Source organism: Halichoerus grypus, chromosome 11, assembly GCF_964656455.1.
Source record: "Halichoerus grypus chromosome 11, mHalGry1.hap1.1, whole genome shotgun sequence".
Classification (NCBI taxonomy): domain Eukaryota; kingdom Metazoa; phylum Chordata; class Mammalia; order Carnivora; family Phocidae; genus Halichoerus; species Halichoerus grypus.
This window is the reverse complement of record NC_135722.1, coordinates 55902879-55923917: the sequence shown is the minus strand read 5'-3', so window position 1 is coordinate 55923917 and position 21039 is coordinate 55902879. Positions and strand designations below refer to the sequence as shown.

At 39.6% G+C, this 21039-nt stretch overlaps 1 protein-coding gene across 6 annotated transcripts in view; it reads left to right on the top strand.

Annotated features, from left to right (window-relative positions):
* The window catches only part of PAK1 (p21 (RAC1) activated kinase 1), a 145563-nt gene extending 130042 nt beyond the window's left edge, over nt 1-15521 (top strand). For all 6 annotated transcript variants that reach the window (XM_036073007.2, XM_078058582.1, XM_036073006.2 and 3 more), the window contains 5 exons: nt 252-369; nt 5769-5868; nt 7963-8159; nt 11227-11364; nt 14175-15521. In XM_036073007.2, the coding sequence (XP_035928900.1) occupies nt 252-369; nt 5769-5868; nt 7963-8159; nt 11227-11364; nt 14175-14261 (640 nt within the window). In that variant the 3' untranslated portion in view covers nt 14262-15521. The remainder of the gene's footprint in view (nt 1-251; nt 370-5768; nt 5869-7962; nt 8160-11226; nt 11365-14174) is intronic.
* The last annotated feature ends 5518 nt before the right edge of the window (nt 15522-21039 follow it).

Genomic DNA, 21039 nt, shown 5'->3' with positions numbered 1-21039 from the left:
GTGATCTTAGTTCTGCCATTTGGGGCTTCACAGAACAGTCTACTTTGTTTTCTCCAGGAGAATCCTTAAGAGGTAATCAAGTTAGTATTTCTGTCCCCCAGATTCTGCTTCTCCCCAGAGTAAAGAACCCTAGACTTTTCCACAGCTGTTGGAGATGCAGGTTCACTCTGTGTATATGCCTAGCCTTTGAAACCCAGTGCTATGGCTCAATGTACTCTGTTCCTTCTTACCCTTTATCTGTACTCCTACAGTTACCTCGTGGGAGATGAGCTGTGGGTTGTCATGGAATACCTGGCTGGAGGTTCTTTGACAGATGTCGTGACAGAAACTTGCATGGATGAAGGCCAGATTGCAGCTGTCTGCCGTGAGGTAAGGCCAATGGCCAACTAGCCTTGAGCAGGAAGTGGCCTTCATATCAATGTCTCTCAAAAGTTCTGCACCTGATGGGATCTCAGCCTGGGCATTGGAGGTGGAAGAAAGTAGCTGAACTCTCCCATTATTCTGTTTATCTGTTTTGAAATTTCTATCACTATGATCTGTTCTTTAAAGATAACTTTATTCTGATTATAAAAGGATATACCCATTGTAGAAAAATCAGATATTACATGTATATGTAAAGTCACTCTTTCAATCTTAAAGGTGACTGCTATAAATACTTTGTAATATTTTTCTCTTTTATATGGATATATATTTTAATCATAATTTTATTTTACTTTTCTATTTTCTTCATGTGCTGTGAAGGAAATAAAACAGTAAGAAAGTAGTGACAGAGGAGGTACTATTTTAGAGTAGTCAGGGATGGTTTTGCCATAGGTTTGAATAAAGATCTGAATATACATAAAAGCAAGTCATGCAAAAATCTAGGGTAAAATATTTTCAGGCAAAAGAAATAGAAAATTAAACACAAGTAGGTATGCTCTTTTCTCCTCATTGCTATTGAATGTCTAAGGTCTGTAATATGCTGGTATAATGGGAAAAAAACCTCTTTACAAAGCCTCTGTGAGAAGTAATGTCCTCAGGGGATAGCCACATTTTTAAAAAGTTTTAAACTAAATTCCAGTCAGTTAACATACAGTGTAATATTAGTTTCAGGTGTTCAATATAATGATTCAGTATTTCCATACATCACTCAATGCTCATCACAGCAAGTGCATTCCTTAATCCCCATCCCCTGTTTAACCCATTCTCCCACCCACCTCCCCTCTGGTAACCATCAGTTCATTCTCTATAGTTAAGAGTCTATTTCATGGTTGGTCTCTTTCTTTTTTTTCCCTTTTCTTGTCTGTTTTGTTTCTTAAATTCCACAAAGGATTGAAATCATATGGTATTTGTCTTTCTCTGACTGATTTATTTCGCTTAGCATAATATTCTCTAGCTCAATCCACGTCGTTGCAAATGGTGAAGTTTCATTGTTTTTTATAGCTGAGTAGTATTCCATTGTGTGTATGTATGTATATACATTATACATACCACCTCTTCTCTGTCCATTCATTAGTTGGTGGACACTTGGGCTCTTTCCATAATTTGACTATTGTAGATAATGCTGCTAAAAACATCAGGGTGCATGTATCCCTTTGAATTAGTATTTTTGTATCCTTTGGGTAAATATCTAGTAGTGCAATTGCTGGATCGTAGGGTAGTTCTATTTTTAACTTTTTGAGGAAACTCCATACTGTTTTCCAGAGTAGCCAGGCCAGTTTGCATTCTCACCAACAGTGCAAGAGGGTTTCCCTTTCTCCACATCCTCGTCAATACCTGTTATTTCTTGTGTTGTTGATTTTAGCCATTCTAATAGGGGTGGGGTGATATCTCATTGTAGTTTTGATTTGTAATTCCTTTATGATCAATGATGTTGAACATCTTTTCATGTGTCTGTTGGCCATCCTTTTGTCTTCTTGGGAAAAATGTCTACTCATGTCTTCTGTCCGTGTTTTAGTTGGATTGTTTTTTGGGTGTTGAGTTTTAGAAGTTCTTTATATATTTTGGATACTGTCAAATATGTCATTTGCAAATATCTTCTCCCATTTCATAGGTTCTCTTTTAGTTTTGTTGATTGTTTCTTTCGCTGTGCAGAGCTTCTGATTTTGATGAAGTCCCAGGGTTTATTTTTGCTTTTGTTTCCCTTGCCTCAGGAGACATATCTAGTAAGAAGTTGCTATGGCTGATACCAAAGAGGTTACTGCCTATGTTCTCCTCTAGGATTTTTAGGATTCATGTCTCACATTTAGGTCTTTAATCAATTTTGAATTTATTATGTAAGGTGTAAGAAAGTGGTCCACTTTCATCCATCTGCATGTTGTCCAGTTTTCCCAACACCATTTTTTGAAGAGACTGTCTTTTTTTCCTTTGGATATTCTTTCCTACTTTATTGAAGATCAATTGACCATATAGTTGTGGGTTCATTTCTGGATTTTCTGTTCTGTTCCATGATCTATGTATCTGTTTTTTGTGCCAGTACCATACTGTTTTGATTACTACATGTTTGTTATATAACTTGAAATCTGGAATTGTGATGCCTTCAGCTTTGCTTTTCTTTTTCAAGGTTGCTTTGGCTATTAGGAGTCTTTTGTGGTTCCATACAAATTTTAGGGTTGTTTGTTCTAGCTCTGTGAAAAATGCTATCAGTATTTTGATAGGGATTGCATTGAATGTGTAGATTGCTTTGGGTAGTACAGACATTTTAACAGTATTTATGATTCCAATCCATGAGCATAGAATATATTTCCATTTCTTTGTGTCATCTTCAATTTCTTTCATCAGTGTATTATAGTTTTCAGAGTTCAGGTCTTTCACCTCTTGGTTAAGTTTATTCCTAGGTATCTTAGGGATTTTGGTGGAATTGTAAATGGGATTCCTTAATTTCTCTTTCTGCTTCATTTTTAGTAGATAGAAATGCAACAGATTTCTGTATGTTGATTTTGTATCCTGCAACTTTATTGAATTCATGTATCAGTTCTAACAACTTTTGGTGGGGTCTTTGGGTTTTCTTTATAGAGTATCATGTCATCTGCAAATAGTGAAAGTTTGATCTCTTCCTTGCTGATTTGGATTCCTTTTATTTCTTTTTGTTATCTGACTGCTGTGGATAGCCATATATATTTTTTTAAGTAGGCTCCACACCCATTGGGATCCTGAGATCCGGAGTCAGATGCTCAACCAACTGAGCCACCCAGGCACCCCAGCCCTATTTTTATTAGAACAAGAAGATGAAGGGATGATTCAGGGCAGTTGAGAATATTGGGTGTTTTGCTGGTAAGAGACTGGAACTTTCCAATAGCCCAATAATAGAAAAGTCTGAGAGTTAGAGAAAGAGTAGATTAGGTTCAGAATATTATGGGGTTAAGTTTGATAGTATGATTGGGGTTTGATGATGTAAGATCTGGAGGCATTCAGATGAAATAATGGAGTTGTGTATTTAATCAATATTAGAAAAAATAAAATCATATGAAGTCAATTTCATCCTAGAAAATATGATCACCTTTGCATTAAAAACCCTGGGATCAGGGTCCCTGGGAGGCTCAGTCATTAAGCCACTGCCTTCGGCTCAGGTCATGATCCCAGGGTTCTGGGATCGAGCCCCGCATCAGGCTCCCTGCTCGGTAGGAAGCCTGCTTCTTCCTCTCCCACTCTCCCTGCTTGTGTTCCCTCTCTTGCTGTGTCTCTCTCTGTCAAATAAATAAATAAAATCTTAAACAAAACAAAACAAAAAACCCCTGGGATCTAGAACATACCCACATAGGTTAATGGAATTAACACAGGCCCAGGACTCTTAGGAGCTATGTCTACTTTGCTGTACTGCTAATGCAGTGTTTTTCAATTTTTTTTTTTATTATCTCTCCCCTAAGGAGGCTTTTAACACATTTTTTCCTAATCACATTCCCCCCATGAAGTATTAATACCATAGATATACTGCATATCTCTTTATGTACTGTGGCCCTTTGGAAAGCCACAAACGGCAGTAATATCTAAAATATTTTTCACTCACTCCAGGATCTGGCTTTCACTGGTTGAGGATACTTGCATATGTGTACTTAGGCAAATCATATAATTCACCCATTTAAGGTATATAATTTAATGGTTTTTTGGTATATTGAGTTGTACAACCATCACCATAATCAGTTTTAGAACATTTTCATCACCCCCCCAAAAAACTCCTTACCCATTAGTAGGCACTGCCCCACCCACCTCACTTCTTGGCCTTTTCAACCCTGTGCAACCACTAACCTATTTTCTGTCTCTATAGATTTACTTGTTCTGGACATTTCTGATAAGTGGAATCATATGATATATGCTTGTTTGTGACTGGCTTCTTTTCCTTAGTATAATGTTTTGAAAGTTCATCCATGTTAAAGTATACATTAGTATTTCATTCTTTTTATTAACAGATAATATTGCATTTATTTATCATTCATCAGTTGATGGACATTTGGGTCATTTCTACTTTTTGGTTATTATGAACAATGCTATGTACTTGTACAAATTTTTAGTTGGGTATCTGTTTTCATTTCTCTTGGGTATATGCCTAGGAGTGGAACTTCTGGTCATATAGAAACTCTGTGCTTGTTTGAGAAATGACCAAACTGTTTTCCAAAGTGGCTGTACCATTTTATATTCCCACAAACAATGTATGAGGGTTCTAATTTCTTAAAATCATTTTTTTATCATAATTTTTGGCACCCAGAGGCCAGGGTCTCTCCAGCTTCCTAAGGAAAGCAACTCTTACTTTTTCAGGGAAAAGCTGCTTTTGAATATTGGTTTGTTCTTAATTTAGCCATTGGAATGTTCTTAAAAAGTGGAGTATTAATTTGAGAACATTTAAATAGTATTTTCCAGTTGGTTTGCATCTTTTGTGTTTTTTAGTTGGTAGAAGCTTCTAAAATTTTAGCTTTGGGTTATGGACTTAAACTAGTAGATTTAGTAGCAAACCTGAGATTATCTTTTCTAATCCCCACATTTTACAGATGGGAAAACAGTAGCCTAGAGAGAGTAAGTGATTTGTTTAGAATGATATTGTTAGTTAGGTAGTGGAAGAACCAAGCATCTTCATTGTTCCATTCAGTCTCTATGTTACTCATTCTGCCTGCTAATTATAGGTGTTTTCCAAGGTACTTTTCTTTCTCCTCTTCTATAACATTTGCCAGTTCCAACCATTCCGATAACTTAAAGAAAATCACCAATCAAAAATGATTCATAAATACTTAAGTCCAGATCTCTGTATAGAACTTAAGACTCTACTGAACATTTGTCTGCAAATGTTTGTAGGTATATAAAATTGAACATACCCAAAACAGTACAAATTATCTCCTCACCAAAAATATTTCTCCTAACTTCACTGTTTCTAATATCACTTCCATATGTCTCAGATATGACTCTTTGTCACTTTCCTCCAGTTTTATCTTTATAAAATCATTTCCATTTCTCCTCAGTAGTTTTGCTTGGGCCTCAGGTTCTTTGTTAAGGATCTGATGTTTGGTAAAAAACTCCAAAATACATAGGAGGAACTCCTGTAAGAAAACTACTGTAAGGTGTATTATAATAAGGTTTATTATATGAAAGGCATAAAGCAGCACCAAGTTAGAAGAGTGCTTAGCCAGGAGATAGGAGACTAGTCAGTAGACCTGCCTCTGCCACAGATTTGGAACTAGTTCTTTCACTCACTGGGACCTCATTTTCTTTGTCACAAAATGAGGAGGTCGGATTAGTTGATTTTCTGTAAGTCTTCATATTATAAGTCCTTTCTCTCTCTCTTTGCCCATCCATTTCAATAGTGCCTGCAGGCTTTGGAGTTTCTGCATTCGAACCAGGTCATTCACAGAGACATCAAGAGCGACAACATCCTGTTGGGAATGGATGGCTCTGTCAAGCTAAGTGAGTAGGAGTGATGATACTTCTCTTCCTGTTGGGACCCTGTCTCCTAGGGGGAGGTTAATCACATAATAGTAGCTACAAGACTCAGCATAGGGTCTTTACTTACAGGCTCACCTTGGAGATACTGTGGGTTCGGTTCCAGGCCACTGCAGTAAAACAAACATTGCAATAAAGCAAATCAAATGAATTTTTCCCAGTGCATATAAAAGTTATGTTTACACTGTACTATAGTCGATTAAGTGTGTAATAGCATTATGTCTAAAAAAATGTACGTACCTTAATTAAAAAATACTTTATTGCTAAAAAATGCTAATCATTATCTGAGCTTTCAGTGAGTCATAATCTTTGTGCTGGTGGAGGGTCTTGCCTCAGTGTTGATGGCTGCTGACTCATCAGGTAGTGGTTGCGGAAGGCTTTGGTGGCTGTGGCAATTTCTTAAAATAAAACAGTAATGAGGCTTGCTGCATCACCTGTCTTCCATTTCACAAATGATTTCTCTGTAGTATGCAATGCTGTTTGATAACATTTTACCCACAGGAGAACTGCTTTCAAAATGGGGGTCAATCCTCTCAAACTCTGCTACTGCTTTATCAACTAAGTTTATGTAATATTTTAAATCCTCTGTGTCATTTCAACCATTTTCACAGCATCTTCACCAGGAGTAGATTCCTTCTCCTTCACCAGGAGTAGATTCCTTCTCAAGAAACCACTTTCTTTGCTCATCCATAAGAACCCACTCCTCGTCTATTCAAGTTTTATCATGAGATTACGGCAGTTCAGTCATGTCTTCAAGCTCCACTTGTAATTCTAGTTCTTATGTTATTTTCACCATGTCTGCAGTCAGAACATACACATTTTTCAACTTAAATTCACCATCCTATATGGGTACAGTTCGTGGTGTCCCAAAACAATTACATTAGTAACATCAAAGATCACTGGTCACAGATCACCATTACAAATATAATAATAATAAAAATTTAGAAATATTACGAGAATTACCAAAATGTAACACAGAGACATGAAGTGGAAGCTGTTGGAAAAATGGCACTGATAGACTTGCTCATCACAGAGTTGCCACAAACCTTCAATTTGTAAAAATCGTAATATCTGTGATGTGCGACAAAGCAAAGTGTGATAAAATGAGGTATATCTGTATTTCCTGGGATATGCAGGCTCTTTATATTACTCAGCACTATACAAGGTTTCATTTCTTTTTTTTTCCATTCATTTATACGTTTAGCCAAAAAGAATTTACTGAATGCCTCCTATGTGCTATGATGGGCACAAGGATACTTTTGCCATTCTTCAAGTAGCTCTCAGTCTAGTAGTGGAGTCATAAAATACATAATTAGAAAATAGAGTTTAGTGTAATTTCTTTGATTCATTCAGCAAACTTTTATCAAATGTGTATTATACTTGGGCCGTCTGGGATTAAAAAAAATGAGTAAGAAGACATAGTCCTTCCTATCAAAGGCCTCATAATTTAAATAAACATATAATTGCAATTTAATGTGAATGACCTGTAAGCAGAACATCTTGTTCAAAAGTGTAAGGACCAGTAGTCCAGACAAACAGGTGTGTTACAGGTAGACGGGCAGCTGTGGGAAGATTGTTAGCAGTCTTTGTCTGGGGACACAGGGTAAGAAACTGATAAAAGCAGGGCCATGCCTACTCGTAGGTGATTAGGGTTTAAGTCAGGGACTCATGCCCAGGAAATAAAGCAAGGACCTAGACTGCCAGATTCTGAGGCATGGGAATGGTTTTTAAGAAGAAAGCAGAAGCGGGGCAAGTAGTCAAGGCCAAAATGGGCAGCTTGGACTTTAATGCCTAGTTCTTCTGGTTTGAGGAGCGGTAGGGGGCCAGAAATGATGTTTCTTTTGGCCTCCTGCTTCTTTTCAAAAGGTTAAATAGAGGACAGGCTAAGAGCCAGTCGTGAAAGTAGCAGTCATGTGATTCTAGCTGTGGAATGACAAGGGATTGCAGTGGCTGGGAGCCAGGCAGAGCTTGACACCTGGGGATAGGCACCATAGTCAGTACATATGGAGGGAATACCCTGAATATAAGTCCATTCCTTCTTTTCTTTTCTTTTTCTAGCCGATTTTGGATTCTGTGCCCAGATCACCCCAGAGCAGAGCAAACGGAGCACCATGGTGGGAACTCCATACTGGATGGCACCAGAGGTTGTGACGCGGAAGGCCTATGGACCCAAGGTTGACATCTGGTCCCTGGGCATCATGGCCATCGAAATGATTGAAGGGGAGCCCCCATACCTCAATGAAAATCCTCTGAGAGTGAGTGTTACTAGTCCCATTTTAAGATGTTCGGGCTATTGTCTTTAGTCCCAGGAAATGGGACTCAGGCGGTTCCCTACAGTTTCCAACCTGGATTTGTCTTTTCTGGATAAAACTTGGCACTGTTGGGTTTAAAGTATAAATGCTCAAAAAAAGATATTAGCAGTCACTCAATCATTTATTCAACAATTTTTTGAGTTCCTCTAATGTAAAAGAAACTATTCTAATGGTGATGAAAAAAATTAATATATAGTAACAGAAGGTAAGTGCTGTGAGAAAAAGCTGAGTAAGGGGCTTAAGAGAGCAATGGGGAAGGAGGGAGAAGTGTGCTCTTTTATTTAGAGTAGAGAAGGAAGTCCTCTGTTCTAAGTTATTTGAGCAGAAATCTGAAGAAAGGAGCAAGCCATGAGATTAATCTGATGCAAGAGTTTCCCAGGTATCAAGTATACAAAGGACTTGATTTGAGAACACAACTCGTTGTATCCTGAGAAGACCAAAGAGATCAGTGTCACTAAGTGAGTGAGCAGGGTGGAGATGAGTAGACAAGGTCAGAGAACTAGCAGGGAGCCGAATCAGGTAAGACCTTGTGACCATTGTGAGAACTTGGCTTTTATTCTGTAAGAGATTGGAAGCCATCAGAGGATTTTGAGCTGAGTAGTAGTATGACTTAATTTATGTTATAAATATTAACCAACCATTTTGACTGCTGTTATAGAAAACAGATTGAAATACTGTTAAAATTGTTCAGGTAAGAGTGGTGGCTTGGACTATATTGGTGGCAGTAGTAATGAAGAGTGGTTAGACTCAGGAAATACCTTGAACATACTGCTGACAAGATGAAATGGATATCAGAGAAAGATGAATCAACAATACCTATAAGATTTTGGGCCCTAATTGCTGAAAAAGTTCATTTGCCATTTACTGAGAAGGTTGAAGGGCAAGTAAAATGGGATAATAGAGTTGGTTTTGAATGTGGTGATTTGAAATGTTTATTAGATATCCAAGTGGAGATACTGAATAGAGTTGGGCGTATGAGTCTGGAGTTCAAGGGTAAGAGGTCAGGGCTATAAATATGAATTTATCAGGAGGTAGTATATAGTTGGTTTATTTAAAGCATTGGAACTAGATGGTTGATGTGATCACTCACCTAGGGAGTAAGGTTTGAGTACTGAGCCCTGGGGTACTCTCACGCTTACAGGTTGGAGGAACTAGCAAATTAGACCAAGGAGTGGCCTTCCAAGTAGGAGGAGAACTGAGAGAAGTGTGTCCTGGAGGCCAAGACAACAAAGTGTTTGGAGAAGGAGGATGGACCACTGTGTCAGATGTCACTGATAGATCGTATGAGATAAGATTGAGAAATAAACATTAGATTTGCCAATGTGGAGTTTATGGTAATGAAATGAAAGCCTGATTAGAGGAAATCTACCAGAATGGGAGAAGAAGTTGAGATGGCATGTGAAAGGAGTTGTTGTTCTTTAAGCAGTTTTGCTCTTAAGGGAACAGAAAAATGGAGTAGGAACCTGAAGTGGAGTTGAGGGAGGACTTTGGTTGTTTTTTTTTTTTTTAAGATATTATTTTAGCATGTTTGTGTGCTGATAGGAATGATGTAGTGGAAAGGAGGAATGTGGTCATGTACAAGAGAGAAGTGACATCTGTTGGAGTGCTGTCCTTAAGTAGATGAGAGGGGTTGGATCAAGTATTGAAAGAGTATTAGATTAGAAGATGGACAATTTATCCATTGTAAAAAAAGAGGAAAAGCAGAGTGTATGAATACAAATGCAAGTAGGTTGGTAATTTTGGTCATGGGCAAATAAGAGAATTAGTCTGATTGCTTTTATTTTCTCATTTCTCAACCTCCCATCCAGTGCAGGAAATATGTGTGTGTTGTCGTTGATAGGTGGTCATCTCATCTTAACTGGTTACCTCCTGGATAGCTGATTACTGGAAAGTGCTTCAGTGTACCAGCCGAAACTGCCTGAAGGTCCCAGCTTTGCCCTCTGATTCCACATACCACTCATCTTCCCCCATCTTACAGTGGCCTTGAAGATGATGATCAGTATGGTGTGGATGGAAATAAGACTGGGATTAGAGTCAGAGGACATAAATTCACATGCATAGCTTGATCCCAGGCATATGTCTTTATGTTTCTGGACTTTATCTGTGAAATGGGGATGATAATTCTTGCCTAGCCTATTATCCAGATTTATTGTGGTCATTAAATGAGATAGTATTTGTGTAAATACTTTAATACTTTGTGAATTAAAGTTCTGAGTGCTTGAAAATAACTTTTTTTTTTTAAAAAGATTTTCTTTATTTGACAGAGAGAGACACAGTGAGAGAGGGAACACAAGCAGGGGGAGTGGGAGAGGGAGAAGCAGGCTTCCCACTGAGCAGGGAGCCCAATGTGGGGGCTCGATCCAAGGACCCCAGGATCATGACCCAAGCCCAAGGCAGACGCTTAATGACTGAGCCACCCAGGCGCCCCAGGACTTTTTTTTTTTTTAACCTATCCCATAAGATGGCTCATGTTAGGGGACCAGGGGAGGCAACAAGGAAACAGATTGTTGCTTTACAGAACACTTGCTTTTTATATTCCTCTCTTGCTAGAAGAAATCAGTTCTTAGGTGATTAAGGTGAGGGCATCAGGAGTAATTTCCTCCAGCAAATGGGCAGATAGATGTTTAACTCATCATCAGGCTAAGTGAGTAATAAACCCTTTAGATACATAATCAAGAATAATAATCAACCCATGGGTCTGGAACACATTTCATAAGTTTATAAAGTGCTTTCCAATATACTATCTTGGTTTTTACAGACATGTGAGATAGGCACCCTTGTCATCCCTATTTTCCAGATGAGGAATTTGGGAGGTCACTGGCTTGCACATGGTCACATGGCCTTTAAATGTTAAATCTGATCCTTAGGTCATATTCTTTCCAGTATACCAAAGCTGCCTCTTTGTGTCCTGGAGGCATAAAGCAGCTAACCATATTTCTAGAGGGCAGGTCTGGGCACTAAGAGAGAACTCCAGCTAGAGCCTAAGGTGATTCTCCATTTGTATTGCCAGGCCTTGTACCTCATTGCCACCAATGGGACCCCAGAGCTTCAGAACCCAGAGAAGCTGTCAGCTTTCTTCCGGGACTTTCTGAACCGCTGTCTTGAGATGGATGTGGAGAAGAGAGGTTCAGCTAAAGAGCTGCTGCAGGTAATTGTCCCTATGCAGGGAAGCTCTGAATTCAAGGGATAACTAAACCAAGCCTTTTTTGCTTCATTTTTGTCTGTGAAGCACTACTAGGCTTCTCACCTACAACTTCCCACACTCAATTTATATTCCTAGTTCCCTAACCTCCTTCATCTCTGGGCCTTTGTTCATGTTATTCCCTGAGGCTATTCCTCAGTCTGTTAAAACTCTGTACACATTCATAGGCTCAGCTTAAAAATCTACTTTCTGAGCTTCTGCTGAACTTTGCCTGTAACTTTCATCAGCACTTCTTTTGTTTTGCCTGAATTAGAGTGAGATTCTGCCAATTGTGGGGAAGCCTGGAGTGGAAGGTTTGCCAAGCTTTTATACTTCCACCTGTTTAATCCTGAAATTACATAATTATTTCATATGGTTGCAAAAACTGCTTTTAGCAGGCTACCACATAAGTATCACATTAAACTTTATGGTGGTGATTAATCTGTAGGCATGCACAGTTACTTCTTTATTATGAGGACCAAGAGCAACTGAGCAAGGCAGGCCAGACCTCCTGCGTTAAAGTTAGTTATGAACAACCCTCTCTTTCCCACTAAATTGTAACTTCTATCTTTTTAATTTCTTGGTCTCCTCTTATACCTAGGACCTGACTTGGAAAAGGTATTCGGAAAATATTCATTGAATTGAATGAAATTGCTTAAAGTATTTACCTTCCTTGAAATGCTACCCTCTAGAACATATTTAGCATCTCTTTGTAACCAGGGTTATGGATTTACAGAGCACTGGTCTGTTAGATATGAGATTTCGGCTCTCCCAAATGGAACCCATTAGTATCTCGGATCCTTTGCAACTGAAAACCCCTTATAACAGGCAGTACCATATAGGATCCTTTTGCCTTCCATATGAGGTTTGCTCTGGAAACCCTAGACATGGAAAAATGTTCAAATTCTACTTTAAGCCTGTGATTGGTGAAGATATTGTTAATTAGGTACCAAATTATAATTATTGAAAGATTAGTGCCCTCTAGAGTTTTCTTCCTGATACCATAAGAAACAATAAATGCATTATATTGAATCTTTGCCACACTATAGGCACTAAGTGCTTTATATGTTCTTTTCGTCTATTCTTTATAACAACCCTGTGATTTATAGGTTCTATTATTCCCATTTTTATAGGTGAGCAAGTGAGGTTTCAAGTGTTTAGTAACTTTTCCATGATTATATAGCTAATATGTGGTAGACCCAGGGTTTTAACCTATGTCTGCTTGGCTCTCAAGTGTGTATGCTCTTGGCTACTGCTCTTTTGTCTCAGAGAGTGCTAAAACTGGAAGGGCTTTAGGGCTTATCTATTATACTTTGTTCATTATACAGAGAAGGAAACTGAAGCCTCCCAGATCGGTATTGGATCATGCTGCTTTCTCAACTCAGAGGGGAGTTGTAAAAACCTGTGATTTTATAACAATGGCTCTTTAACTTTTACTGTACATTGTAAATATTCAAAACTATGACTTTTGGAATCTTAAATCACAAAAGCTTCACATCTCTTTCTCCTGTGAGAACACATACATGGATAAAAATACATGGGGTATTATGTTGAAATTTGTATCTTCATGATTTAGCCAAGGTCTTTTATTTTTTTCATGGTAACTTCTTGTCTTCAGTGCCTTTTTATATCCTATCTCTGTCCAAAAAGAAGATGAAGCAACTTCCAGCAATGAAAAGGTGTATATATGCCTAAATGTGTATGTGCCTATACAGTATACAATATGATTAGTAAAAAGGACTCATTAAGGATGGCAGAAGGATCAAATATGCTAATCATCTGAGTTAGTTTTGTTTAAACATCAAATTTGGTTCTCAGTTTCCTGGTGGCCAGGACAGAAAAAGAAATGTGATAGTTCCTATATTTCTTATCAAATGGAAAAACATCACATCCTCAAGACACAAAGCCTTTTTACTACTAAATGTAAGAAAAATCATTTTTAGTTAAGAGGCTCTGAGTTACATAAAGAATTGTTCTCCATAACAGTCTTGCTGAAAATGTAGATGCAGTTTTCATACAGTGTTTTCTCCAAAATGATCTTCTTTAATAGTTGTGGGTGTGGCCCAAAGTATAGCCCAGTGACAGTGATTTGGGAAAGGACCAAGCTATTGAAGGCTTTATTGAATTCAAAGATAGAACAATAAATTCCTAGGTCAGTGCTCCTGAACTGCAGTATTGCAATATACCACTGGGTCATGATCAGTCAATACTTTCCCTCAGAGATAATTATTATTCTGATTATCACCATAGTTTAGTTTTACCTAATATAAAGTGGAATCATACGATATGAAATCCCCTGTGTCTGGCTTCTTTCACTCAACATAATGTCTGTGGGATTCATCCTGTTGTCAGTGTATCAATCATTCATTCTTTTAAATTGCTGTGTAATTTTCTGTATAGTATTATAAAATATAACATTATTCATTCTTTCATTCTCTTAGACATTTGGGTTCTTTTAGTTATGACTATTGTTAAGTAAAACTGCTATGAACGTTCTTGTTTGTGTCTTTTGGTGGATACACAAACTTACTTCTCTTGGAAATATACCTACAAGTGGAAATGCTGGGATATAGCATAGATGTGTGTTTAAGTTGTAAGTAGATAGTGCCAAACAGTTTTCCAAAATGGTTATCTTTTAAAGATGTTCTTCAACTTGGGGATGATCTGAAGCTTTCCAGGCAGCACCTTGTGCAAATATGGATGCCCTTAACATCTTATGATGGTTACTGAGGAAGAATGGTAAATAGTCATGTGTCTTTGCTTTTTTTCCTTTCTAGCATCAGTTCCTGAAGATTGCCAAGCCCCTCTCCAGCCTCACTCCACTGATTGCTGCAGCAAAGGAGGCAACCAAGAACAATCACTAAAACCATGCTTACCCCAGCCTCATTGTGCCAAGACTTCTGTGAAATAAATGCTTATTTTAGAAATTCCAACCCCTGATGCCCTCTCTTCCTTGCCTTGGTCCTCCCATTTCCTGGTCTAGCGCTCTCCTGACTTTGATCCTTGAAAACCATGTGTCCAGCATTGAAGAGAACTGCAACTGACTAATCAGATGATGGCCATTTCTAAATAAGGAATTTCCTCCCAATTTGTGGTTGTGAGGGTAGTTTATGATCAAGGGCTTATAGGAATAAACCCTTGGACTCCTATTTCTACACAGCAAAATCTTCTCCCTCTACCCCAATCTTACACCTGCCAGTCAGTTCTTGACTCTATAAATTTTTGGCTTTATAACATTATCAATTTGTAATCAGTTGAGATTTCTTTAGAGCTTGCTTTTCCGAGGCTGAACTGCCCAAACTCCTATTGTACTTGAAAATTGGAACAGCATGAGGAGTGCTGTGAGCGTTGATAATTTGCCAGGGACATGAAATGGCTCATCTTCCTGGACCATGGCTTTGGCGCAGCTGATCTTGATATGGGAGAGAAAGCTACCATGTTTTTTCTTTGTGTGTGCTTCTAGCAGCTATTTGGGAGGATCTTCACCCAGTAGTGTTCCCCATGCTATTTCTTGTGAAATGGTCTTGGCTATGTAGCAGCTTTTGACTCCCTACATCCCCTAGGCTGCTGCCCCAATTCTGTCTTTGTTTAGAACTTTTTGAGAGGTTTCCTAGGGCACATGCTGGGTAAGAGCAGTGTGAGAAGTCAGGGAAAAAAATTTAGCTGCTTTTAGAACAAAGTTGGGTATCAGCATGTGTCCAACTGTACCTATGTGTTGTTTCAAGAACTCAGCCTCTTTTTCCATCTGGGATAAGGAGCTGAAAGATCTTCTGATGGCCTGAGTCTTTGGGTCAGAGGGAAGGATCTCCCAACTCTGAAACTACGTGTTAGCTTTGAATGGATTCGGCGACCTGATAAGATACTCTGCCAGCTGTGAGGGGACCCTGTTTTTACAATGCATGGCCAAGCTCTCTGCAAATGGAAATGCTTGCACTGGGTGTTGGGGATGTTTGCTACCTCCTGCTGTCTTTGTGGTTTTGGTCCTCCCTCTACAATAGGACCCCTGGCCAGCATTGTGGCTTGTCATGTCAGTCCCATTGGCTACCTTGTCATGCTCTGAGGTACCACTGCCTCTTGCAGCACAAGTTTTATTTCCTTCAATAAAAGGAGATGAAAATATTCTACTTGGAGTATGCCTCTCTTCTTTTCCTTCTCCCCTTTCTTTTCTAATTTTTCATTTTGAAATAATTTCAAACTTAAGGAAACTTAAATATATATATATACACACATATATATAAAATAAAAATATATATATAATTTTTTCTTCCTGAACGATTTGAGATTAAGTTGCAGTGAGATGCCCCTTTACCACTATGTACTTCAGTGTGTATTCTTTTTCTTAACACTTTTAATTATAAACTAAGAGAAAAGGGCCAAAAATGGTTATATATTATAAGGTATTGGCTCAGGCGAGTATGGAAACTGAGAAGTCCCATGATCTACATCTACAGGTTGGAGCCCAGGAAGGCCAGCGGTGTAGTTCAAAGGCCTGAGAGCCAGAGGGCCAGTGGTGTAGATTCCAGTCAAAGTCTGATGTGTAAGAACCAGGAGCACCCAGGGCAGAAGATTGATGGGCCAGCAACGCACTCCACCTTTTTGTTCTATTCAGGCCTTCAGTTAATTTGATGATGCCCACCCAAGCAGGGTCATCTGCTTTACTCTGTCCACCAATTCATATGCTAATCTCTTCTGGAAACACGCATTTCCCCCCTACCCCCGCCCCCCACCCACACCCAGAAAGAATGTTTAACCAGATACTGGGCATCCCATGGCCCGGTGAAATTGACACAGAAAGTTAACCATCACACACTCCATCCCCACCTCCAGGTGAAGGAGATAACTCCAGCAGGGACTAAGTGAGCTGACACCTTTTACAGTGCTATGTGGTTATGACCTTTAGATCCAGGGGGCAAAAGTGAAAAGGTTGGTGACCCCCAATCTTGTCTTACGGAAAAAAAATACAAAGGTACAGGAGATCTTGCATGCAGTTACTGAAAGGACAAGGACAACGGCATTGCTTACATGTAACATAGAAGGAATGTTAGATGATGGTATAGCCCATCAGAAGACAGGAATGTTACACGTCCTCACTTTAGATTGCAGTGGTAAACTGGTTGGTCTGATGAGGCCTGAGGAATTCTTAGCTGCCTATCCCTCTGGAATCTTAGAATCTTGGAATTTTCTGATAGGTGGGCATTAAAACAGAAGCATTGCCTCTCCTGTGAACTTTCCAACAGTCTGTTTAAGCATTATAGGGATGACTGTTTACTACTGGGATATCTATGCATCTACTCAGATATCGGAACATTTTTCCTGCCCAGCCAGCCTAACGCAGCATATTTCCATGCCTTTTATTGTCTGCGGAGTGTGGAGGCAAGAGAACTCTGAAACTCTCTACTCATAGACAATTGCTGCTTACTTATTCTATGAGTACTGTACATATCTATCCCATGTGTTAGTTACCTATTGCTACATCACAAATTACCACAAGTGTGGCTTAACACAACATAAATTATCTCACAGTTTCTATAGGTCAAATGTCTGAGCACAGCATGGCTGGATATTCTGCTCAGAGTCTCATGAGGCTGAAATTAAGATATTGGCCAGGGCTATAGTTCATCAGGGCCTTGAAGTCCTCTTTCAGGCTCACTAGTTGTTGGCAGAATTCATTTCCTTGTGGTTGTAGGACTGAGGTCCTCATTTTCTTTCCAGCTGTCAGCCAAGGACCACTCTCAGCAACTAGAGGCTGCCAATGGTTTTTTGCCCCACCCCACCCCGGCCCTCACAGGCAATTCACAAAATGAATGTTTGCTTTATTCCAGATTAGCCAGAGCACATCTCTCTTTCACTTTGGCAACAGCCAGAGAAAACTCTGCTCTTGAAGGGCTCCTGTGATTAGGTCAGGCTTAGTTAGATAATCAACCTGTCTTAAGGTCAACTAATTGGGAACTTAATTACATCTGCAAAACCCCTTCACCCCAGTACTTAGATAACTGTTTTTTTGGAAAAATGGAGAAGTTACGTACACCAAAGCCTGGGCATCTTGGAGGGCTCAGTCCATTTGGGCTGCTATTAACAAAATACAATAGACTGGATGGCTTATAAACAACAGAAATTTATTTCCCACAGTTCTAGAGGCTGTGATGTCCAAAATCATGGTGTCAGCGTGGTCAGGTCCTGGTGAAGGCCCTCTTCCAGGTTGCAGACTGCTAATTTCTTGCTGTGTCCTCACATGGCAGAAAGGATTAGGGGGTTCTATGGGCTCTCTTTTCTAAAAGCACTAATCCAATTCATGAGGGCTCCACTTTCATGACCTAAGTACCTCCAAACCTCCCCATCTTTATACCATCACTTTGAGCATTAGGATTTCAACATATGAATTTGAAGGAGGGGGAAATATATTCAGATCATAGCAGGGATCATCTTAGAGTTCTGCCCAGCATATTCTGGAAGGGGCTATCTGCTCTCAGCCATCTGTTAAGGACACAGGAATTAGGGGATGGGGAAATAACTGGAGTAGTATAATTGTAGTGCAGGGACCTGAACCCAGGCATTCCTTTCCATACCTCTGTACCTTTTCTCCTATCCTGATTCTCTTTGGCAGTTGGAAGTCTGAACAATACACTGTATCAAGACTAGGCAGATACCAACCTGAAGGCACTGCTAGAGCCATGAGGCTGGCTGGTGGTGACCAATTCAACTGAAGTCACACTAATACCTTTATCCTGCATTTGATGTTACTGTATAAGTGCTACGTAGGCACCATGCAAGGTGTCCTCACCCTTGGGTATAAGTAAGTGCAGTGCAGCTACTGTGGAACCATGGAGGAAGGAGATCGGTGGTGATGGGGTAAGGTAATTGTGCTGGGTCAGATGTTATAGATCTTTTCAGAAGAAGCCTTTCACCAGAAATAAGGGTATACCCAACACCACGGGAGACATTTGGAGGAAGTACATCCTATCTTCTTCTACTTGGGTCCCTTCAAGAGAACCATCACCCAGGCTATCCCGTTCTTCTAGGCATGTCTTACCATGGGTCCTTGGCTAATCTGTCACAATGCTGGATCAGTCATCAGTTACCAGATGCAGCAAGGGACAGCTGGAAGCACTCCAGTGTTTTCTAACATTTACCTACTATGAGTTTCCTATCCTACTCCACTGAATCACACTACCCACTACCTGCCTATAAAACTATCCATAATGGACTCTTAGGTTCCATGTCTAGCTCTTCCTCTACTTGTTGGGATGACACAGAATTCTTGGTCATTGGAAAAGGCTTGGGAGTAATCCTATAGGCCTTGGTTAGGCTTTATTCAAGCCCTGTGACTATGAATATTGGCCTTAACTCCAATACAATGTGTGGGCGAGCACACACACATACACACACAACTCTGGACTGGAGAATATGTTCTGCCTAGGCTGTTTTCCTGTGTGGTCAAATGGCCTTCACCTGTTTGCCTCCAGTAACCATGACCTATAACCCTGAGGTGATAATCCAGCTATTTGATGTTTTCTGGGATTCTCAGGCCCCCCCATAGCCACCACCTGGCCTAGATGTAGAGGAGAAAACCTGCCAGCAGGTAGTGAGGAGAGAGGACACTGTAGTCTTATTCCTGAGTGGGGATAATTGAAGCTGAAGACAACAATAGGAAATCTAGCAGTTAAGCTAGGCTAAATAGCTAATGAGATCACTCTAACTGTCCAGCAGATTAGCCTGGACTCCTTAGCCGGGGTAGTTTTATTTTCATTTATTATTGTTGTTATTTTAACCAAAGTGGATTTAGACTACAAAACTGATCTTCATAATCCTATAGCCAAAGGGCTTTCTGTGCCCTAATCAACAATTCCTATTGTTTATGGATCATGATTAGTGGCAAGTAGAATAATCAGAATTCTGCATATGGGAAAAGGCAGTAGGGTTATTTAGTGTATCCCAATCTGGTACCCCTTTTTCTTGTCTGAGTCTGAGCTCCTTCAGCCCCTGGTTTAGGGAACAGCTATTCAATAGGCTTGCCCTATTCCAGTGATTTTCAAAGTGTGGTTCCTATACAAGCAGCGTTAGCATGATAGGAGAACTCTTCAGAAATGCAAGTTCTCAGGGTCCTTCATGGATCTGAAATCTGCAGATAAGTCCTCCAGATGATTCTGAAACGCTCAAGTTTGAGAACTACTGCCTAGTTGTTGTATTAACCATTCTCCAGAGTTGCCTATGGATTGTAATGGCATATATTACTGATGTAATGGGGTATGATGTATAGAGGCCACATAGAGAGTGGAGGTGAAGAACTATTGTGGTTGAGAAATAAGGGTTAACTTGCCCAATATTCTCTACTGGCTGGCCTCCCAGGAAAGGAGTTGGCCTTTGAGCTCCATGGAAACTAGCTACAGCCAAATGCTTAGAGAAATCATTCTAGAAGAATGCTGATCAGATCACTTCTCTGCCATACCAAGACATGGTTTTTTGTCCCTGGTCTTGACAGAAGACAGCCTGTGCATTCTCTTCTGTATGTTTGATATGTATGTATGAATGAAGTGGTGGAACAGAGCTGGAAGCCATGGTTCTGCCATGTCATGCAGCTATTGGATCATAACCCTCATCAGGCCAGCTATTCTATGGCTTTTCAGACCTCTACCTCTGTGAAGAAACAATCTTCCTCACTGGTAGTCATGAGGAAGGGAGATGAGTAGGAGATACTACACAGTCACATTCATGCAAGGATCAGGGTCTCATTCCTGTGTGCTGACTTCAAATGGAATGAGCAACAGGGGACTTCCAAACCTGCTGCTGCTTCTATACTTACTGGTTTCCTCCAATAAATGCTATTCTAAAGGCCTGGTATGTGTTCTGTGTGGTCATTTGGCTTTGCTCCATGTTATTCAGCTGTATGAGTATGCTGACATTATTTATTCATTCTTCTGTTGCTAAGCATTTGGGTTATTTGCTGTTTGGGACAATGGCAAGCAATGCTGCATAAGCACAAATTTATCTACTAGATATCCTAGGTGTGGAATTGTTGGATCACAGGGCATATATATCTTCAACTTTTTAATACCTACAAGTTTTCCAAAGGAGTTATACAAATTGACATCCCCCACTAATGTGGGAGTTCATACACATTGCTCAACCTTGCTCACATTGCCCAGCCAATCCTTGCTAACATTTAATATTGTCAACTACTTCATTGTAACCAGTCTGTGTGTATAGTGCATTTCATTGTGTTTTTAGTCTTTTGTGAAGTGTTTTTTCAAATCTTTCCCTCATTTTTTTCTTTTTTGTCATCTTTTAAATATTTTCTGTTGAAATTCTTTGTGTGTGCTGGATAATTTTTCTTTCTCATTTTTGTGTTATAAAATCTTTTCGTTGGTTGTCTTTTTAAAATTAAACTTTCTGGGAACCTTCTTACACTGTTGGTGGGAATGCAAGCTGGTGCAGCCACTCTGGAAAACAGTATGGAGGTTTCTCAAAAAGTTGAAAATAGAGCTACCCTACGACCCAGCAATTGCACTACTGGGTATTTACCGCAAAGATACAAATGTAGTGATCCGAAGGGGTACATGCACCCCGATGTTTATAGCAGCAATGTCCACAGTAGCCAAACTATGGAAAGAGCCCAGATGTCCATCAACAGATGAATGGATAAAG